This window comes from Typopeltis vanoorti, chromosome 12 (genome assembly GCF_054136105.1).
Source record: "Typopeltis vanoorti isolate ZY-2024b chromosome 12, IOZ_Tvanoo_1.0, whole genome shotgun sequence".
Taxonomy (NCBI): Eukaryota; Metazoa; Arthropoda; class Arachnida; order Uropygi; family Thelyphonidae; genus Typopeltis; species Typopeltis vanoorti.
Window position 1 is genome coordinate 110,105,138 of NC_143560.1, and position 22,903 is coordinate 110,128,040.

The 22,903-nt window shown below is 35.8% G+C and overlaps 1 protein-coding gene across 1 annotated transcript in view; it reads left to right on the plus strand.

Annotated features, from left to right (window-relative positions):
* RPA2 (Replication protein A2) overlaps nucleotides 1–22,903 on the plus strand; it is a 102,535-nt gene that overhangs the window by 21,329 nt on the left and 58,303 nt on the right. The window contains exon 2 of the mRNA XM_090402010.1: nucleotides 13,948–14,054. Coding sequence (XP_090258136.1) covers nucleotides 13,948–14,054 — 107 coding nt within the window. The remainder of the gene's footprint in view (nucleotides 1–13,947; nucleotides 14,055–22,903) is intronic.

Here is a 22,903-nt window from a genome sequence, read left to right on the forward strand (position 1 = left end):
AAATTACAAAAAAGAAATAAAAAAATTAAATACGTTTCTTTTAAGATAAAAAAATATCTACTCAGTTTTAAAACATTTTAAATTTGCTTTCATTATTTCACAACTCCCTCAACAAAACTAGTATCCCACAGTTTGGGAAGCGCTGTTTTAAGTAGTCCAAACTAAGGCAACTCGGGGATGCTGAGATTAGTATTCTCGTTAGCTCTCAGGTCAACTTTAGAAACTTTCATAGTTTCTACAAATATTCGGCTTTAAAATAATGTTGGATTTAATATCCACTTTGCCTATGTTTTAGTTGTGTTTCTGGAATTTTATCCTTATTTAAATTGTATATTTGATGAATTAGCCAGAATTTCAAGAGAATAGAAATTCACTGGATTGAGTTTGTGAACTGCATACTTCTCTGTGCCCAATTTCGGGGGTTGTGGATATAGAAATCTTGGACAAAGGTAAGAGGCGAAGAGTTAGTGGTATCACGAATGTGTGTTACAGATTAGTAAGCGATGCGAGTACAAGCCAACTGTTCCGGTTGGCCGAATGGGCAGCGTATCCAACAAACAGGTTGCCGGTTCGTGAGCATGGATGTTTGTGATTGTCTTTAGGTGGGAGATAAACTTCATCGCGTGGTGTGAGACTACTGTCCCACTTATTCGAGGCTTCAAGTGATTCGAAGAAGTTGTGTGTTTGGTCTCAAGAACAGGGATCCAGATACTTAAATTTACAATTTTCTATAATGCAGTATGTGAAAAAAGTCACATATATATATAAACCCCATTTATTAGTGTTTTATTTTCATTTCTCACTTTGGTTCGAATCGTTCAAATGTGAAGAACAATATATAATGTATAACAACTATTCAGCTGAAGGTGAGTTAGCCGGTCTCATACGGAGATGGAAGGATTTTCCATCCTTCAAAAAAGGTCAGATGATTCTTACGCGATCATTCAAGGGATTCCAGATTAGACGAAAGACGAATTTTTTCTGACTACTAAAATGTTAGCACTTAATACGCGAAAGTATCAGTTAAAAAAAGACTTGAAAAAGTTATACATATCAGAATTTTTATTTCACATTATGTGTGTGTGTGTGTGTAGATGTACTTAAAAGGTGTCACTATACCGCTTTTAAGGAACTTGTCGGATTGAGCCTAGGGGTAAATATGACTGTTCTCGGTATTGACTAATCACATAATTGATACTGTGTGACTGTTCACGTTTTTTCCTATATTGCATGTCTGGAGAGAGGCGAAAATCTTGGTTTGCCGAGGATTCTTCTTCCCCCCCCCCCTTTAGATAAGTTCGCACTTCTTTTCTGCTCACTATTTAAACTGCCAATACAGTACTAGTTCCCTGTATATTAAGAAAGCCCTTTTTTTCCCCTCCCTTCCATATATTACATTATAATGTTCGCTAGTATTTCTCTTAAATTGTAACAGTGAAATACAGAGGGATGAGTGCGTAATATTTATTGGGGAGTATCAAAAAAAAAAAAAAACATGATGCTACTTTTAAAAAGTAGAATGAACAGATAATGTTTTTATTTTTATAACCGTTTTTGCACTTGATTAGTAATACAGTAAATTTTGCACATATTGGTAATACAGTATATATATGTGTGTGTGTGTGCGCGTGCGCGCGTTTCATTTATTTATTTGGTCGAAAAAGAGGTTATCTATTAAGCGAATAGATCTATAATAGACCAAGGTTTTTGGAGCAGGTAAAAAAAAAAAAAAAATACAAATACCTATGAGACAGCTGTATTGCCTGTGAGCAGGTTGTTAGAAAAGAAGAAAGGAATTTATTGATTAATTTCTTAAAAAGCTTGGAGATTGTAATCACTGGGAGAAAGTATAGGGAAGGAGGAAGGTGATTAAAGGGATTATTTATTAAGTGAATGGATCTCTTCCGAATACTTTGAAGTTCCTAGGGAGGGTTGGTGCACAGCCCAAATGAGATATTCTAAGTATGGTGCATTTCAGATTTGTAAACTGTTATCAGTTAAGTAGAAGAAAAATTATGTTTAGAATGAAAATAATACCAAGCTTTTTTTGAGGCTGTGAGTAATGTACGTACCAGAATAGGCTAGATGGTAAAATCAATCCAGGAAGTAAAAAAAAAAAAAAGAAAAGAAAAGAAAAAAAGATCCTGGTTGGCAAAGAGAATGTTGTGAAAAGTGTGTGTGGGGGGGGTAATTTTTTATTTTATTTTATTTTATTTTTTCAGAAATGAGACAGAATTACTAGTGTCATTAGAACTCGCCAGGTTATCTTCACTTCACTTGAAAATGACAAAGAGATCGGTGTTTAAAGCATTGGTTATAGAACTTGTGTCCGAAAGCGTATGTCAGATCTTCCGTGAAGCGAGAATTGCAGAATCCTTTTCGGTGATCATTTAAGTCATCTGAGAACTACAGTTTTTGTAATGAAAAATAGGAATGAAGTGTACTGTCATCAGCAAAGCCACGAATAAGGTTGAATGTCAGATAATATCATCGATGTATAGGAGAAAGAGCGTATGTGAAAGCACAGAGCCCTGAAGTTCCCCAGCATTGACTGAGAAATATGAGAGGAAAATTTTCTGCCATGGCGGTAATGAACAATCTGAGGGAAGCTGGCGATCCACTCGAGATGGATTAGAGGAGAGGAATAACATACGATGGTAACATGGTGAGAAGGTCATGATGCCAGACTCGATGAGATGCCTTCGAAATATCAAGACCGACCACTAGAGGTTCTCCAAACTTTTCCATGACTTGTGTCCGAAAGTGTATAATGCCAGATCTTCCGTGAAGCGAGAATTGCAGAATCCTTTTCGGTGATCATTGAGTTATTGGTAAAGCTGAGTAATGAAGCAGTTGCCTGTTGATGATCCTTTCCATTATTTTCGAGAATATAAGATGGGCTGTGACATTCAGGTGGTGTTCAACTGGTATCAGGGAGTCCAACGTGTGTCAAGTATAAAAATGAGAGCCATTGGACGATGGTTTGATGGCTGACTTTTACTCCATTTTTCCGGAAAACAGGCTGGATATAAGCTTGTTTCCACGCTGTTAGATAGATGCGAGATTGCCAGCAAAAGGTTGGTCGATTGGTAGAGCCTCTGCTATTAATGGCTCACGCTAAAAGTTAAGCCAGTTTGAGCGTGGTTAGTAGTTGGAAGGGGTTATCGTTTGATGCTGTTGGCACACTCTCCTTCGATGAGTCTTGATTCCCTGGAGGTGTCACATAATAATAATAATAATAATTAATTAATTGCCAATACCGTAGGTTTAGTTTTATAATTAGTGTATTGTATGAATGAGATTTCATTCTCATCTGAGATCTCTTTTCCAGGAACGGTAATATCAACACATAGCAGTCTAATAGAACATATAACCCAGTTCAAGTCGTTTAGGTTACACTGTTTTGAGAGAGAGGTGGTGGAAATTGAAAAATTCATGTTCTTGACGGCTGTTTGTTTTATATAATTTCCTTCAGCTAGCATAAAGTTCGTACGTTAGTTAGTGTTTTATTCAAGAACTATAGATATGTTTCTTTTGAGATCTATTAAGCAGCTGAAGTGTGTTGGATCTCTTACTTCTGTCTAGCCGTCTGTATGCACACGGAACTTCTCTGTTTGATAGATTGTGATAAATTTGGCATTCATAGAAAAATATGTCGGTACATTTTAGTTTTTGTTATAAATCGTACCGTTTGCCCGGGAGGTAGGATTATGGAAGATGTTTCAAACAATACAAAGTGAATTCCGCTCTGGGTGGACGAAAATTAATAAAATTGGATATTTAGTGGCGCTACTGAATTGTATTTTGATAGCTGAATAAAACGGAATTTTATTTGCTAGGTGTAAAGAAACATGTTTATTACAAGTTTAAATATAGACAAATGTATTATTACAAATTTAAAACTGTTGCGTTTCTTAAATGTTCCAGTGGGGGAAGGGGTAGAGGTTCGGGTTTTCTGCAGTTCCATTATTTATGCAACCTCTATTACTCTACAGTATACATTGGTGTGTTTTTTTTTCTTAAGGCTGACTATTAGTATTGTTTATATTCATCAGCCGTGAAATTTACTTTTCGTTTCACATGACCCACTCTTGATAAACACGGACGAGAAAGGTGGCTCTCAGGCGTCAATGAATATACTGGAAAATTAGGTCGATATAAAGAATGACTTGAAATTTGAGTATGTATTGCCCTGAATATTGTTTGAAGGTTAATGGCCTCATTCGTTTGTTTTGATAGAAAACAGGACAGGCATTGACCCTAGGCTGAGACATTACTCGTTTAGATAGAACTCACTAGATGAAACAAACCAACTAGAGGTGTATTTCTTCGTGGCCTTCTTTGTAATTTTACTGGTACTTATTTTTAGAATTACTTTCCTTCCTGAAAGGCTGGCTTGAACTGTCCTTCCTAAATTAAGTCAGTCGCCTCTATAGTGGGTGAATGACTGCATCTTTTGTTTTGGCATTTCATCCATATTTCCCAGTAACAGTTCAAATATTGTATAATATATGAAGAGTACAGGGGAAAAACAACTTCAGTCCAATTTGGCCTTCAGGCCATTATTTGCCTTTTTTTTTTTTTTTTTTTAATTTTAAGTACTATTTAAATTAATTATGCTTAATATACATGAATGTACCATATCTATTTTTTTTTTATTTTGTTATGCTATGTTTACTTGTATTTTGACAACAAGGAAGATTTAATTACTTTTTTTTCGGAATTCAATATCGTGGACTGAAGTTGTTTTTCCCCTGCACCTTTCATATAGTAAAATCTAGTGATTTCTCGATGTAGCCAGTGGGGAAAAAACCGAAACGAAGTGTTTTAAATCATGTGCATATACTAAGAGAACACAATGCGTTTCATAAACTAATAATAAATATAATCCTTAGGTAAAATTACCTTTTTGTATGTATAGAATTTTCGCCTTGAGTATAATGACAGGATTGTGAACATTAAATGTTCACGTGTTACTACATATTAGCACGTTCTGATTATTTTAATATTTGATGACATTAATTAGCAACACTCGGCTTCCCACAAGAGGGGATAACAGCCCATCTGATCCATTCACATGAAGACAATGGTTCACTTCAGTTAGGTTTGATTTGGTTTAAATTACAATGGTATGTAGCTTTAAAAATAAGCGCTTCAGTGCTTTGAGGTTTGTTCATCTCCACGACTCCCAACCTCTCTCTCCTTACCCAAGTTAGTTGGTTTTTTTCACGTTCATAAAAATGTATGAATGAATTTTGTAGCAAAATAATATATAACAGTTTTTAAAAACAGCATCTTGCAGTATTAATATTTTGAAATTTATCAGTTATTGCTAAAGAAAATCCAAATATTAATTTAAAAACGCCATGGGAACAAACTTGTGTCCTCTGCACCCCCCCCCCCGACTGAAGTAATTAATAATGCTCTTGTTTTATTTTTGTAATGTGTGATTTTGTAGGATTCAAAACCATGGCATCATTATATGAGTCAACTAACATTTCAGTGATCTTCAGCTGTGTGTGTGTGGGGGGGGCAAGATTCTTTCCAACCAAAAAGAGAAATGTCAAAGCAAGACACTGCTATGCAGGTTCTTCTTGGGTTTGTTGGAATTACTTCTGAAGCAACTAAGGATATGCTGTACACAACCATACCAACTAGAACACAGATGATTAACTGCATTCTAGTTGGTATGGTTGTGTATGTTCTGAGCCTCATAAAAGGCAAACGCTTTTTTTGAGGTTCAAATTCCTCCAGGTTAGTTCCCTTCAACCTGGTCTTTTTCACTCAAAAAAAAAAAAAATAGTGACTGCTCCCTCTGCAAAGGTGATAGTGTTTTTCTAGAATCCACACTGTTCAGGTTAATGATGCTTAAGTTAATTTTTATGTTCTTGCAGTGAACAGCTGCATTTCTTCTGGATTGGCTTGAGTTGGGTAAATAATGGATGGAAGCAATGTGATAAACATCAGGTAATTCCTTTGGAAAGGAATTACCTGATGTTTATCAAAATGCAGCTTGAAAGTCTGAGCTCATTGCCAAGATACTTTGCAATGAGCTCTGAGATTCATCAAACACAGCAACATGGTTAACATCTTGAGCAGTTGAAGATGAAGTAGTCTGATATTGTTTATTTTCTGTTCATTGTATATTTGTTTGTAGTTTTATAATTGCATGTGTATTTTACATATATAGCACTTTTCACATTCATTTCTTGTTTTATAAATATCTTATCCTATATGTGAGTATATAGAAACATAAAGAAATCATTCTCTGTCGAAGGTTAATGGCTCTAGTTTCCTAATCTTTATATAATTCATATCCTTCAAATTTTAAAGAGAAAAAATTTGTGTCTCAAGTAATCTCTGTCTGCCATTCAAATAACCAAATAACCTTCACTTGAGCCCCTTCAACTGGCTAGCCATGTCCAATGACTTCTAGTACAGTTAACATGCTTAACAATTCTACATTTTGGTTGTCATTTTCACAAAGCTAATTGTTTTCTTAACACATTTGGATAACAGGGAGTTATTGTTTTTAAACTTAATATTTCTGCTTTTTTTGGTATGTGTTATTTAAGGTAAAGGATATGTAAGCACATGTGTGTATCTGTGTGGTTGGTGCAGGAACAAGTCTCAAATTTTGAATATCAGTACTTATAAATAATGTGGTGGACTTATTATCAAGCAGCCTTAGTAATGTTAATGATAGTCAGAAGACTATCATTAACATTACTCTGGAGAGTAATGTTAATGATAGTCTGGAACTCTGAAGAGAGAGAGGGATTGTGTTGGCAGAAAATAAAAGAAATGTAAATTAATCATAGCCAATTTAAATAATAACTTAACACGATAACCACAGTAATTGACTTTAATTAAATAAAGGTACAAATATTTCGTACTGAAATTAACAGTACATCATCAGTGTTGAACAAACAGTTAAAGGAATGGAATACAAAGTACAGAACAGTAGGTGGATTGCCAATTAAAATTGTTGCTGCGTGCTAGGAAATGGTTACATAAGATAAGAATCTCCCAAACTTTTGGGGGAGAGAGACAATCATTTCGATTCAAATTTGGCTGATGTAAAAGGGCTTTGCAACTTTCTTTGAAAAGACATTCATATTTAAACTTGCATCTGTGGAGAAGAAAGCTTTATCCCACTGGATATTGTGTTTAGTGTCAATACTATATTGTGCCAAACCAGACTTTTGAGGTTTCATGTATTTTTCATTATTTGCTTCCATTCTTCCACAATAAGTCAGAAGACTTATTGTGGGAGGCCAAAATTTGCAAACCACAATACCTATTGTACCTTGCCTTGCAAACATTTAGTATTGGAGCTATTCCCCCCCCCCCACACACACACACATACACAGACAATGCATTCCAGCCACTCACCACTTGCAAAAAATCTCCTTTTTATTTCCTTTAATAAGTTAATTAATATTTAATTTAATGAAAAGGAGTACTCATTGTGCTACTTAAACTGTGTGTGTGTGTGTGATGCTTCAGTGAGAGAATATACAATGAGATTCTAATGAGAATTAGAATGTCCTGAACTCCGATTTCTTAGTTATATCTTATTGGGACAGTTACAACCTTGCAGACTTCAATTCCACCAAAACTCAGTCCTGTCTGATCTCTTGCAAGAAAGAGCTCACATTCCTTCCCACAACCTTCACATGATGTCCAAACACAGTCATGTTTCCTTATTTGGACTGACCTACACCTCTATTTTTCCTAGCACTGACTCATTTCAACTATAGCTTTTGCAGCTGCCAAAAAACTTGATGTACTTCAGAAGCGTAGCTAGGAAGGGGCGGTCTGCCCCGGGTGGTACTTTGAACCTTTTTGAACTTTTGCAGTTGATTCTAAAATAGTCTCGAGAACTCAGTTCCAAATATTGTAATACTACTGCGAATTTTCCTCACAATTGCTGCAAGTATTGCTAATTGTGAGAGGAGTTTTTCTAAATAAAATTGATTAATAATTACCCACATTAATATGAAACAGACTTCGCCAATGTCATTGACGATTTTGCTAACAGAAAAGCAAGAAAAATAATATTTTACAATGTTGAAATTAAAGTTTTACTTAAAAAATAAATGTAGTGTTTTAATTTATTTCCCTATGCGTCATTTTGACTTCTTGTAGTATTTTTGGTGTGTATTGAGAGGAATGGCAAACTCAGGCGGCATAAACTCTAGCTACACCACTGGTGTACTTTTTCATGCGAGACACTACTTTGCACCTCCACAACTGCTAATGCTATACAAATCCTCAAATCTGCCCAACCATGGAATATTGCTTTCATATTTGTGACTGAACAAATGTTTAGTGCATAAAATCAAGCACTAAGATTGCTAGATTCCATCCAGATGAGGAGAGTCTAGTTAATTAATGATCCCTTTCTCAAGGATCCACTTTAATTCTTTTCCCCATAGACATTCAATTTCTGCTTTATTCCTGGTGTACAGATTCTTCCATGGACAATGCTCCTTTCTCTATTGCGGTAATCCACACCTACAGGAGTTTCTACAGATGCAGCATACTTGGTTATCAGATGTTGGGAACTTTCATCCTCTCATTGAGATAGCACCACCACACTACCTGGAGGATTCATGTTTAGCAGACAGTGTGTCAGTGAATCTTAATTGAAAACAAAAAGTTGGAATATGGTTAAAACAGTTGTTAGACTATGTATATGTATAGTAAATTTCCAAATTTCACACAACAGATGTATTTCTGAAAAATATCACATAAATTAAAGATTAGTATATAAAAATTCTGATCCAAACACTATGAAAATGGGGAATGTGCATTTGCTGGCCAGGCCAACCCAGAAGACATTTCTCTAGATATTTATATTTTACATAATTTTTTATCAGGATCATTTCACAAGCTGCATATGATAACACAACAATGACCATGCACTGCACTATTGTATTATTGGTTTTGTTACCTCTATATGTAAGATAGTATTAAAAACCGAGTTGTTTCATCCAACCGTTCATATGTGCATTCATGTTATTCCAGAGCTCTGATTGAACACATTTTAAGCAATAAAATGCCAACCAAGGCTTCCATATTCAGTGATTTTAATATGGGGAATTTCATGCAATGCAATATGTGTTCATTGTATTCATTGGCAGGAATGAATGGTTTACTGTATGAAAGTGAGAGAGGATGTATTGGAAATGTATGTGTTCATGAGTGAGTGCAACAAATGCAAGGTATGTCAAAAATGGGAGAATGAAGTGATTAATATTAATGATATAAGGCAGGATTGTGAAAATGTTGTAGAGAATACAGTGGACGAAATATGAATGGGAGTGTGAAAGATGGGACCAAAGATAATGCAGATGATTAAGTGACAAGAAGAAGAAGAGAAATAATGCACATGAAGTCCTTCACAGGATCAAATATGAGCTTCAGCACACTGGAGAATATTTGCATTGTCACAGCTGGAAGAAGAATGAAAGTAAATGGCTTTTAGTATGAATGAGCAACTGGAAGTAAGGAGAGGGTATTGTATAGAGATTGTGATAAGAGATGTACTTAATGTGATTAAAGCATGTTTTCCAGGTGCAAAGATCAACGATGCTAATGAAATGGTTAGTTTGCAGAAGGAAGAAGTGAAAGAGTTAATTGTTTTGGCAGGCACAAATGATTTGAAAGTTAAGAAATAAGCAATGAGAGAAGATATGAAAGAGTTGCTGGAAGAAGCAAAAATAAAAATTATGAGTCTGCTGCTTCAGTATGGTAGAACTGAATTGAGAAGATTGTGCAGAAGGAATGGTGTGCAGATTATAGATGCATGGAGTGAATTTGATGGATGAAACAGCTTGCATATTCCTGACAGACTGCAGTGGAATGATGTTGGTTATAGAGTTGTTTGGAGAAAGTGTTGTTCAGTCAGAAGTTGGAAAGTGATTGTTGGAAGAATTACCAAAATTAGGAGTGTTGTGGGGAGGGGGGGATGCAAATGTATCTAGCCACCCCTTAAACAGATGAGTGTATAAATGATCGTGAATTGCCAAATATTTCCCAAGTTTCAAATCTGAACAGGTAGGTGATGGAATTATGCAACAGTGGGTCTAAAGAGATGTTGAAATGCATGTACATGAATGCCAGAAGTATAAGAAATAAAGGAGAGGCATTTTTGGCATTGGTTAACACAACTTGGCCAAAAATTATCACCACCAGTGAGACCTGGTTGACAAAAAATGATGTAGTTACAGAGATAGAATATCAAGGATATGTGTATTGTATTTGCAGATAGGATAGAGGGAATAGAACAAGAGGAAGGGTATCACTAGTAATAGCTGAATAGATTAAGTCAACAAAAAAAAAAAAAAAAAGTTAAGGATTTTAGGTCTGAAGGAAATGGTTCATTTGGGACTGTCTAATTCAAAATAAAGGCCAATAGGACAAAATATATCATTGGTTGCTGCTATAGACCAGGTACTCCAGAGTAAGATGTGGACAAATTGGCACAATGAGTGCAAGCCAAGCAATTGTCATGGGGACTTCAATTATGGAAATATAGATTGGAAGGAGGAATGGGCACATGGCATAATGGTAGTGGATCCCCTCCATCACATGTGGTTTTAATAATCCCTTAGTTACTGTATAAATAAATGAAATAAAATATTATGGAAGCAATATAAAGAAAAAAGTGACCTGCATACTGATATAGAATGCAGGAAAGAAGGATGACTAATATGCTAAGTAAGGCTAGATCAGATTGTGAGAGAAAATTAGCTAAGAAGGCCAAAGTAAATTCAAAAGAGTCTCTGTCACTATGTAATGAGTAAGAAGAATGAATATTGCAGGATAACTTTAATCAGTGACAGTGGTAGAAAAGTGACAGAAGCAGAAGAAATAGTTGAATTACTATGGGATCACTTTTGCAAGAGTATATCATCCAGGTGGAGACTTTGTGGTTGCTGATGTGACAGAGATTAATATAAGAACAAAGGTCCTCAGTTTATTGAAAAATAACCATGTGAATACAGTAGTAGGATTGGATGACATGTTGACTAGTGTGCTACAAGAATGTGCAAGAGACTTGCAGTTCCTCTTACAAAAATGTTTAATCTAAGGCTCATCTCTGGCAAGAGAGAGAGTAAGATAGTTCCATTACATAAAGGTGGCTATGAGACAGAAATAGCAGATTACAGTATTGGTTAAATATTGGAAAAGAGTTTAAATGTAAAATTCAGGAATAGGTTTATAGGAAACTGATACTCTATGGTGGGCAGCATGGATTTGTAAAAGGTAGATTCTGCCTTAATAATTTATTCACATTTTACAATAGAGTGATGGAATTTGGTAAAGGAAATGGCCACCATAATACATCTGGACTTTGTAAAGGTATTTGACAAAATACTGCATGAAAAACTATTATAAATTGGAGCAGATGGATATGTGTGGGTAGTTGACAGGCACCAGAGAGCATATTGTGGAGTAGAGTACAAGAGAATGAGGTTGACTAGTGCCACTACAGTTTAATTTCTATATAAAATTATATAGGGAACAATTTAAGGGGAGAGGTACACAGTTTGCTGATGATGCAGAACTGCAAGCGGCTGTAGCAAAAAGGTGATCTTGATATCTCCTTTAACTACTGTTTCCTCGAGGATGATTTAAATAAATTGGCAGTGTGGGCAAATGATTATGGTTAATGTGGTAAAATGTAAGACTGTGGGGTGAAATTTTATAAGCTTTGTAAGCAGTGTGTGTTATGTTGATAGTACTGGAATGCAAGAAATTGATAAGGCTGTGGATTTTGGGAATGATGGTGGATAGAGAGTTGAAGTTCACAGTGCATATTGCAAAAGTGGGAATAGTTCAAAAGAATTACTTGGATGTTGAAGCATGCTTTGACAGCTAAAGTTAGGGAAATTATTATCTCTTTTGTAACGGTACGATTCGGTCACATCTTGACTACTGTGCTCAGATACATGCACCTGTTAGTGATCAGGGGGTGGTGGAGAGGATCCAGAGACATCATTCTTCCAGTTGCACTATGGGGGCACTCAAGTTATTAATATCATCATCATCAAATTCCTGATAAATACCCTTAAGGGGTGTACAGGATATGATAGTACTACATGAAAAATTTACATCATTACTAACTTCCTATCTACAATTTTCCTCCAAATCAGTCTGTTACCTGTCAAGACTCCAGTATTATCAGGTCTTATATTTCTGTCTTCTAAGGCACTTTTTATTGTATCAATCCACTATATCTTGGTCTTCCTCTGGGTCTTTTTTCCTGCCAACCTGGCAAAGAACATGTTTTGCTAATCTTTCCTTTCCCATTCTGCTTAGGTGACCATACCAACTGAGATTAGTTCTGCTAATGCATTCCTATCCTGACGATGTCAAGTTCTTTTTTAATATCCTTGTTTTTAATATGATATTGCCATTGATGCCATCCATTCATGCCCCTAATCTTTTCTTTCTCAGGACTCTCATATCTGCAATCTCTAGTCTTTGGTCAAGTGTTTTATTTCTAACCCAGCTCTCAGATCCATAAGCTAAAATTGATTTGAGCACAGTCTTTTGTATAGCTTATTTAGTGTTTTGGCTAATTTCTTTCTTATTCCATATAAATTTATTCACTTAACTTCCTGCCATACCAGCTTTGTTGATTCTGTTATCTATTTAATTTACCATCTTCACTAAAAATCCTGCCTAAGTAGCTGAAATGTTTTACTTGTTCTATAGGTTCTCCTCACAATGCAGTTGATATTTTCAATGTTTCTGCCTGTTTTCATTGTCTTTGTCTCGTTATTGCTGACCTTCATACCAAATCTATTACAACAGTTACTCAATTTAGATAGGGAATCTTGTAGACTTGTACTGGATTTATTTAAAAGTATAATATCTGCATAAAGTAAACAGCTGAGATTAAGATCTCCAATTTTAATAACAGGTTTAACACTGCCTTCTTTCATAATGTGATCCATATAGATAATGAATAACAGAGGGGATAATGTACATCCTTGTCTCATAGCAGATTTAATATTTATTTATATAATATCAATTACATAACATATAATGATATTAAATATTTTTGATAATTTTAAAAATCAAATAAATGAAACATAAATGTTTTAAATTTTACCAGAGTTTAAGAATAAACTTTTGGCTTAGGAGTGCCTTGGGGTGCACTACTTAAAACACGAGCTCTGCCCAGGAGCTTATATATTCACCTTTTATTTGTGCATTGATTAGGTGTCATTCGCCTGGCTCATATTTCAAACTGTTGGTTCTTCCTGGCCTCTGAGTAAACTTAAGTAGGTGCAGAAGTTATAGTATTAAGATATATTACCTAAAAGGCTTCAGTTTAGCAATATTAGTGAATTTAATATCCTGATTAGTAAAACTTAATGTGAATATCAAATATATGTTGTCATTTTAAAACTAAATAAATGAAGAAAAAAAAAGGTTTTGAATTTTTCAAAGTTAATGAGAATAAACCTTACCTTCAATATAGGAGTTGCCTCGGCTTGTACTTAATTCACCTTTAATATCCACTTATATTTTACTAAAACTTGTTGAGATCACAGAAATAATTTGTGAAAGTGGATAGTTGCTGTAATGAATTTCTGTTAGCATAAGCTCCTGAAAATTCCTAGTCGGAATTTTCAGTATTTTGTTATTGTGATGTTGCTGTAGTGAGAGTTGACTGTAGTTACACTGCTCAAAAAGTATTTAATTTTAACTTTATTAGTTATCTCTGAAGTATGAAGAGTTTCTTAGCATAGTTGTGTTTATGCTATGGATCTGTTTTGCTTTTGTTAACAAGTTAGAAATTCTAAGTTTAATAATAAATTTATTTTCATCTTTTTGTGAGATAGTTTCTTTTCTTTTTTTTTTTAAATTTTTCTGTTGTAAACATACCTTGACTAGTACTCTTTTATTACCTTTTTTTAAAAGGTTTTGGTGGAGCTGCAGGTAGCCCTGAAAAGCAAGGTGGTGGATTTTTAAATACTTCAACATTTGGATCTCCTAATGTTAGTAGTTCTCAAGGAGACAGAAGGAAGGTAAAATATTACTTTCTTAACTGTTGTTAAAATTCTGGTTTTATAAGTTAAATGCTGAACAGCTAGATATTTTTTAAAAATAATCACATGCAGAGTGGATGTGAGTGCCAAACTTTTAATATGCAATTAAAACTAATCATGCTCTTTACTTCTAGACTTAAGACCTTAAACAGTGAGACTTTGCAAGAAAATATTGAATCACAAACTGTGGGCCTTTTACACCCCCCCCCACCTCCCCTTTCATGTAGTTTGTTAAATACCACATATTCCATGATGTGTATATTGGAAAATTCTCAATGAAAAATGGCAGGTATGACCTGTATTTTTTAATGCAGATGTGGCCTTCAATCATCTTGAATTTGAGACCTCTGGTAGAGTGTCCTATTGAAAATATTTGAACTGGAATGTTGCCCGATATCCTTTATGGAAATTTGTGGTTATATTTTTTTGAAGTCTTCAGTTCAATAATTAAATTTTTCAGTATTTACCATAACCATATTTGGAAATATAACTTACATTAGATGAAACTTGTGCTGTACATCAATTCTAATGAAATGCCATTCATTGGATTTCCTCCATCTTGAAAACTGAATCCCTGTATAGTACTGAATAATTTTATAATCTAAAGGCTTTTAAAGGTCTAAAAAGGTTTTTTGAATAATGTGGGGATTACCAGATTTATTCCTCCTGAAAATCTGGGATTTTTCTTCTATAAAATTGACTTGACATTAATTCTGAATAATACAGACTAAGTTCCTTGTGTTTAAAAGAGAAAAGTAGGAAGTATTTTGGAGATAGGTTTAGTAAGAAATGTTTTTCTGCTAAAAAAATCCAGTGTGAGCGAGTTAATGGCTATTATGTATGTCTGTGTATTAAATGAATGTGGAAATCAGAGGCCTTTCTCTAGTGAGTAAATATGCAATTGAGCCTCTTCTCATGGGCAAAGACTTGGAAAAACATGGAGAAGAATAATCCAGGTTAAAGGCCATTTACTTGACAAATAGTTCAGAAATCATAAGAATATAACAGGGATTATATAAGTTTTATAGATTTTTAAAAGACATAAGTAGCAAAGGTGAAAAGCTGTTCAAAACAGCTTTTCAGTTATATGGTGTAAAATAGCACCATTATGTGACAGATCATATAACCTATATTTAAGTGAGCAAGAACTGAAGTTTGTACAGGATGATCTATGGATGTGAAATCAGATGTAAGACCAGGTCATATCTCCACTATTATTTATCACTTATATTGGTTATATCCACATTTCCATCATGATATAATCCATATAAGTGATGAATAATAATTAGTATTAAATTTTGATAATCTGATTATCAAAATCAGAGAAATAAACTGTTCTTTATGTTGGAGGCTTAATGGATTTTTTACAACACTCAAAAAGAATTAAAATAGAATTTAATACTTCCTATATTTTGTCCTAGTCACTAGGACATCTACGGGGATTACACAAACAATTAATGTAACGTGCACACACAAATCTTACAATACTAAGCTCAATCACGTGGGTGACACTAGGTGGAGCACCCTCTAAGGGTGGTAGTAGGTGGCCTGGAATGTATGGTGGGATCTCTAGTGATGAGTGTTTCCCAAATCTTCGGAAGCTTAATGCAACCGTATTTATTAAGATTTGGTTGGTTTCTGAGAGATGCTGCTGCTTCTAAGAAAAGTCTCTCTTTCTTGAATTTGCTGTGGTGGAGCATGGTGGTTTTCTTCCATGATACTCTGTGGGTGGTGTCCAAAACATGGTCAGCCAAGCCTGAATGGCCATAATTGTGCTTACAGATGTAAGACTTGTGTTCCTCCAGGCGGATGGATGCTGATCTGCCTGTCTGTCCAAAGTACGCCAGCTTACAGGAACAGGGTACTTTGTAAACTCCAGGCAGCGAGAGAGGAGGGAGCTGATCTTTCGTAGAACGGATAAGGGTAGCAAGTTTGCGGTAGGGCTTATATGCTGTGTGTAGGTTGTACTTTTTTAGTATCTTAGCTATTTTTTCAGATGTGCCACGGATGTAGGGTATGGTGATGGCATTTTTAAAATCTTGTTGACGAGAAGGATGGGGAATGGGGGAGGAACTGATTATTTTTTTGATACTGTGTTCGCTGTAGCCATTGGAGAGGAAAGTGTTGTGTATGTGGTTAAGCTCAGTAGTAAGGACGGTTCCACTGGAACAAAGATTGTAGGCTCTCTTAGTAAGAGTTTGATGATGCCATATTGTTGTGAGGGGGTGGTGGTGGGAGAGTTTGTGAATGTATCTGCCTGTGTGTGTGGGTTTTCTGTATACAGTGAAGGCAAGTGTATCATTAGGTGTATCATAGTGAGTATCATTAGGTGTATCATAGTGACTAGGACGAAATATAGGAAGTATTAAATTTTATTTTAATTCTTTTTGAGTGTTGTAAAAAATCCATTAAGCCTCCAACATGATGTCCTCACAGCACTTAAGCCTCTACACACGAATTCTAATCATTCATGGAGAAGATTTAGCACGCAAATCCAAGCAATACGGTAAGTCAAAACTACGACTATCTAGGCAACTAAATAGGCTGGCCTTTCTAAAAAGATGTCGGAATACAAGAGTGATACCAAACTGCGTTAAAATGAAGATCAATTTTTTTCCATTCCAAAAAAGCACTCCGTATATATAACCGTGCCAGCTGGGCATTACTACGCGAGCAAATCGCCTCTACTCGTACCACCCTCTCAGTGACGAACGCCACCATTGGCTCCTTACATTCAGAGCTCTCCACTGTTCTTAACCCTGAACTTTGGTCGATTCTCTCTGGCATTTCGGAAACCTCCGCACAGAGAGAATTTCAAAAAATAAAAAATAAACACATCAAGAAATATAGCAACCTGATTAAAAATAAACCACAACCACAAATTCAACCGCTCCAGACAGTAGTAAACCTCTCGTCCAAAACGCTCAATGACGATGCCGTCAACGCCCTTTGCCTCGGCCATAATTTTGCCATTGCTCCGTAGGAAGTACCGGTGCTCGACGTTATGGTTAATATTGAACGGGGGGATCGGTTGCTTACCGTCGGAGATAGCCAACAACATCAGACTTAACGTAGCCAACATCCTTGCTCATTCTTCGCCTCCAAAAAGCAACTTATCGTATACTCAACGCATGGCTCTCCTGAAACTACGCAAAGAAAAAAGTATCATCATCACCAGAGCGGATAAGGGTAATGCATACAATTGTAAAATGAACATTATCCTCTGCGATCGCGCTACCTACATCCCGCTAGAACACGACCCCACAAAAACACAAGTTAAGAAATTAAAAATCTTACTTAAAAAAGTAACCTCCTGGCCACCTGACGTCACGAAAAAACTTAAACCTTTCCGCTCCCATCCCCCCCGAATATACGGTTTACCAAAAATCCACAAACCCAATTCCCCACTCAGACCTATAGTAGATGCTACCAATGCACCCTGCTACAGACTATCCAAACAGCTGGCCAACTCTCTGACCCCCCCTAACCAGAAGGTCCACTTCCTATATAAAAAACTTGACCCACTTTAAAGCCCTCACAGAAAATTTAACCTTGAATAATACAGACATATTGGTAAGCTTTGATATCTCCTCTTTGTTTATCAATATTCCCTTAACTGACACCTTATCTCTCTTAGAAAACGTTTTTCCCTCTTACATCTTAGATCTCTTTTCCTTTGCCATTAACTCTGGGTATTTCATTTGGCAGAACAAAATCTACAAACAGATAGAGGGAACCGCCATGGGTTCCCCCCTCTCACCCCCCGTGCCAATTTCTATATGGAAGATTTCGAAAAACGAGCCATAGACTCAGCCCCACTCAAACCTTCTATCTGGCTAAGATATGTAGATGATGTGTTCTCTATTTGGCCTCATGGCCCAGACACGTTAGACTCCTTCCTCAGTCATCTTAATAGCCTACATCCAAGAATCCAGTTTACGATGGAAAAGGAAAAGAACAACTGTTTACCCTTCCTAGACACCTTAGTCACACGCCTGCCTAATGATACACTTGCCTTCACTGTATACAGAAAACCCACACACACAGGCAGATACATTCACAAACTCTCCCACCACCACCCCTCACAAAAATATGGCATCATCAAAACTCTTACTAAGAGACCCCACAATCTTTGTTCCAGTGGAACCGTCCTTACTACTGAGCTTAACCACATACACAACACTTTCCTCTCCAATGGCTACAGCGAACACAGTATCAAAAAAATAATCAGTTCCTCCCCCATTCCCCGTCCTTCTCGTCAACAAGATTTTAAAAATGCCATCACCATACCCTACATCCGTGGCACATCTGAAAAAATAGCTAAGATACTAAAAAAGTACAACCTACACACAGCATATAAGCCCTACCGCAAACTTGCTACCCTTATCCGTTCTACGAAAGATCAGCTCCCTCCTCTCTCGCTGCCTGGAGTTTACATAGTACCCTGTTCCTGTAAGCTGGCGTACTTTGGACAGACAGGCAGATCAGCATCCATCCACCTGGAGGAACACAAGTCTTACATCTGTAAGCACAACTATGGCCATTCAGGCTTGGCTGACCATGTTTTGGACACCACCCACAGAGTATCATGGAAGAAAACCACCATGCCCCACCACAGCAAATTGAAGAAAGAGAGACTTTTCTTAGAAGCAGCAGCAGCTCTCAGAAACCAACCAAATCTTAATAAATACGGTTGCATTAAGCTTCCGAAGATTTGGGAAACACTCATCGCTAGAGATCCCACCATACATTCCAGGCCACCTACTACCGCCATTAGAGGGCGCTCCACCTAGATAGGACTTTAGTGTCACCCACGTGGTTGGGCTTAGTATCGCAAGATTTCTGTGTGCATGTTACATTAATTGTTTGTGTAATCCCCGTAGATGTCCTAGTGACTAGGACAAAATATAGGAAGTATTAAATTCTATTTTAATTCTTTTTGAGTGTTGTAAAAAAATCCATTAAGCCTCCAACATGATGTCCTCACAGCACTTAAGCCTCTACACACAAAAACTGTTCTTTACTTTGCTATAATCTGTAAATAGAGCCACTAAGTGTTTAACTCTTTAACTAAATTGAATAACTGCTGTAATAAATATATGAACATTGGCACTAGAAAAGAAAACATCAGCATCATTCTCTGTGTGAACCTATAGAGCTGTAAAATATTTCAGCTATTTAAATGGAATTTTTCATTAAAATTGAAAATTAAATGTGACAATAGATTAAATAAGGCTAGTATGCTATTAAACAAGTTGAATAAATTTATATTCAATAGAAGATAAATTAGCCAAATCACTAAACCATTAGTATACAAGACATTATGCATATAAATTTTACAAGAGGCGTTTTGGAAGGTAATGCCTGCATGTGCATAGCACTTGGACTATTGGTGTGTGTGATCAAAGTTGTATTTTTCATGTTGTCATGTATACACTAATTGTGTATTTTACAGATTTGTTGTAAAATACACATTAATTTAATTACTGCATGCCATTTTACATGTAGCGTGTAAAATGTATGCAGTAATTAAATTTTTTGACAGAAAAATGAGAGCACTGTTGAAATTCAGCACCAGTTTCTATCTTATTATGGTGAAGTAACTGCAGTTATCATTACTGTATGTCATTAGCACAAAGAACAAGTAACAGTGATGTCTGAAATTGACATTAATGACCAATCATAAGGTAGGCAACCAAAAAGTACAACTGGTGATTTCCATAAGCAGAAAGCTGAGCAGTTAAAAGAAAAAAAGAGGAAAAAAAAAAAAAAGAAAAGAATTCAGAGATCGCTAGCACTGAAACTGAAGAAAGGATTAGTTGGCCAAATTGTTGCAGAATTAGGCTGTGCACACTTTGACTAAAAATGACTAGTGAAATGAAACAGACAAAACTGGAAGCTTTATGCATATTGCTTTACTATTAAGACGAATAACCAAAGTAATATCAGGACTCTGGAGTGTTGATTATGAAGAGTGTTTGATAGAATGTGGATTACTGAGGTTGATGGGTAGGAGAATAAGAGGAGATATGATAGAGACCTTCAAGTTAGTCAGCGGATTCTATCAGATTAATACAGAAGACATTATAAAAAAAAAGAGTGGATGTTAAGATGGGAAGAACGAGAGGCCATCCCTGGAAGTTGTATAAAGATGTGGAGAAGAAGGGTGTGAGGAGTAGATTTTTTATATGGAGAGTTGTTAGTGAGTGGTTGCACTGTGAGTGCAGGTAGTGTAAATAACTTCAAAGTTCATTATGTTGCTGGTTGAGTGGGTCTCCCACGATGAGTCTATTGACTCCATTACCAAATAATAATAATATTATTACTAAAGTCATAGCTTTTCTTCATGAAACCTTAACTAGGGGAAAAGTTGTTTCCATCATTATGTCTCAAAATGAAAATTCAGTCTGTGGAATATTGCTACCCTATCTCATTGAGAGGCAAGAAGCTCAAAACTCAACTCTCTGTTAGGACAGTTGAGTTCTTGCTGTGTTTTAGGACAACGGAAGTGTCATTCACCAGGACTATATGATGATAGGGATAACAATAAATTGGCAAAACTGTGTGGTGACCTTGAAAAAGTTGAAACAGTCAATGAATTGATCATGAGTGGTCTCATGTTGTCATGAGCACATTCTCTTTAATGAATATTGAAAAAATCAGATTTGAGGATGTCAGGCATCTTTCCCACAGCCTAGACTGGTCTTTATTGGACTTCTGGGATTTCCTAAATTGAAGGCTTTCTTAAAAGGTATTCATTTCAAAATTGACAATAAGGCACACGTGAAAAAAAAATTCCAAAAACAATCTGAAAGTTTTACTACTACAGTTTTATAAACTTGTTACACTATTGAGAAAACATATTGAAAGGAAGGAAGATTATGTTGAGAAATAGCATGAAAATAAAGTGGAGACTTTGCACTGTTGTGCTGTTGTGTTTTATTTCAAAGTAAAACAATTCATCTAAGACTAGAGACCACAGGTATGTTTTCTTAGGAAGACTAGGTTATTGAAAAAAATGGCATGAATCTTAGACCTGTTCAAAATGATAATATTCAAAAGGAACTGTAGTGTGTAAACAAATTTATTCCTAAGTTGGTATGGTCACTTAAACAGAATGCGAGAAGAAAAGGTTCACAAAATAAGTGTTTGAAGCAAGGATGCTGATGAAGACTAGGAGAAAGATCACGTGTGGGTGACGACAGTGCAGTGCCTAGAATGAAATGTAAGAGCTGATGGTATGTTGGAGATCTGATAAATAATGAAAACTCAGTTGCATCATTGTATCCTCTGTTGATTGAGGATGCACGTTTGGGAATCATAATTGTGGGTGGGTGGTTGTGAATCCCACCTGTGAAAAGCTTTTAGCATAATAATATCAGTACTATTATGTTAAAAGCTTTTCACAGGTGGGATTCGCAACAACCCACTCACATGCTAAATGCTAGATAATCCTAAACCCCTGCTCTAGAGACCAAAATGGAACTTTCTCAAGCCTCCAGTAAACACTAGAAGTGTGCTGCATGACATATAATGAAATTTATCTCCCATCTATGGACACTTGCAAAGCATTACTGTCCACACTAGGATTCAAACCTATAGAATGTTGGTTGGAGAGCAGAAAAATAACCATTCTACCAACAAATATATGTATATATAGTTTTTTAACAGGTTCGCTACCAACTATAAGTATACTCATAGTTGGTATATGAGCCCCACAAGCCAGCTACGAATATACTCGTATGACGCTTACTGCTGGCAACGAGATTACCCATACTATTAACCTTGAAAAAGTGAAAATGCCTGGCATGTGGAGCTAGCAGCAAAACTGTGTATGCTCGTAGATGGTATATGTGCCCTACAAGCCAGCTACGAATATACACGTATGACGCTTACCGCCGGCAACGAGATTACTCGTACTAACCTTGAAGAAGTGAAATTGCTTGGTGTATGGTAACAAACTATGCCCGAGTAACATGCAGCGAACGTGTTAAGCATCTAAAGATAAACATGAATCCTATTTGTGGTTTTCTGATTTCACTTAAAATGTTTGATGCTAATGCTATTCAGAAGAGGATCTAGTTTTTAAAAAAAAAATAAAAAAAAACTGCTTTTCCTGTTTTCCTCTTCTTTCTCACACTCACTCCACTCAATTTTTTGTGTTCTGTTTCCACTTTGTCTCTCTCTTCTGTAGATATTTTCATGGGCACTTTTATTGAACTGATGTTTGAAAAACATTAACAGGCTCATTCTTTCAGCTTAATCCCACACACAGCTTCACAATGTTTGATTTTTGCAGTTTCTTATGCCTAAGATTGATATATGTATAAAAAGAAATATTCTCTATATAGTATGATATTATATACAGTTATATAATGGCCACTGTGGATCTACAAACTGTCAATAATTTATAAATCCAGAACACTTGGAGTTTAATATCAAATGACTAAGATATTTTGATCTACAGGCTAGTCAAATGTTTAGCAAAGTTATTATTACTTTAAACAGGATATACAGACATCAACATTAAAAACACCCATTTCATATCTTATATAAAAAATTTCCAGCGAAAGCAACAGGCATAATTTACTAATGTATCTCTTAATAATACAGTTAACTTAAAATAATTTTTCTGTAGATATCATCATAAATTGTCCAACAGACTGTGTGAAGAGATAGAGGACAGTGCAATGGGTCCCCCACCCCCATTCTTCAACTCATACAAAATTTCAAATAACTTCGTTGGATGATAATACATGTATTATGTATAATATGCACATATACCACTTTTCCTACCAATTCCCTCTCAACAGGATGAGAGAAAGCAG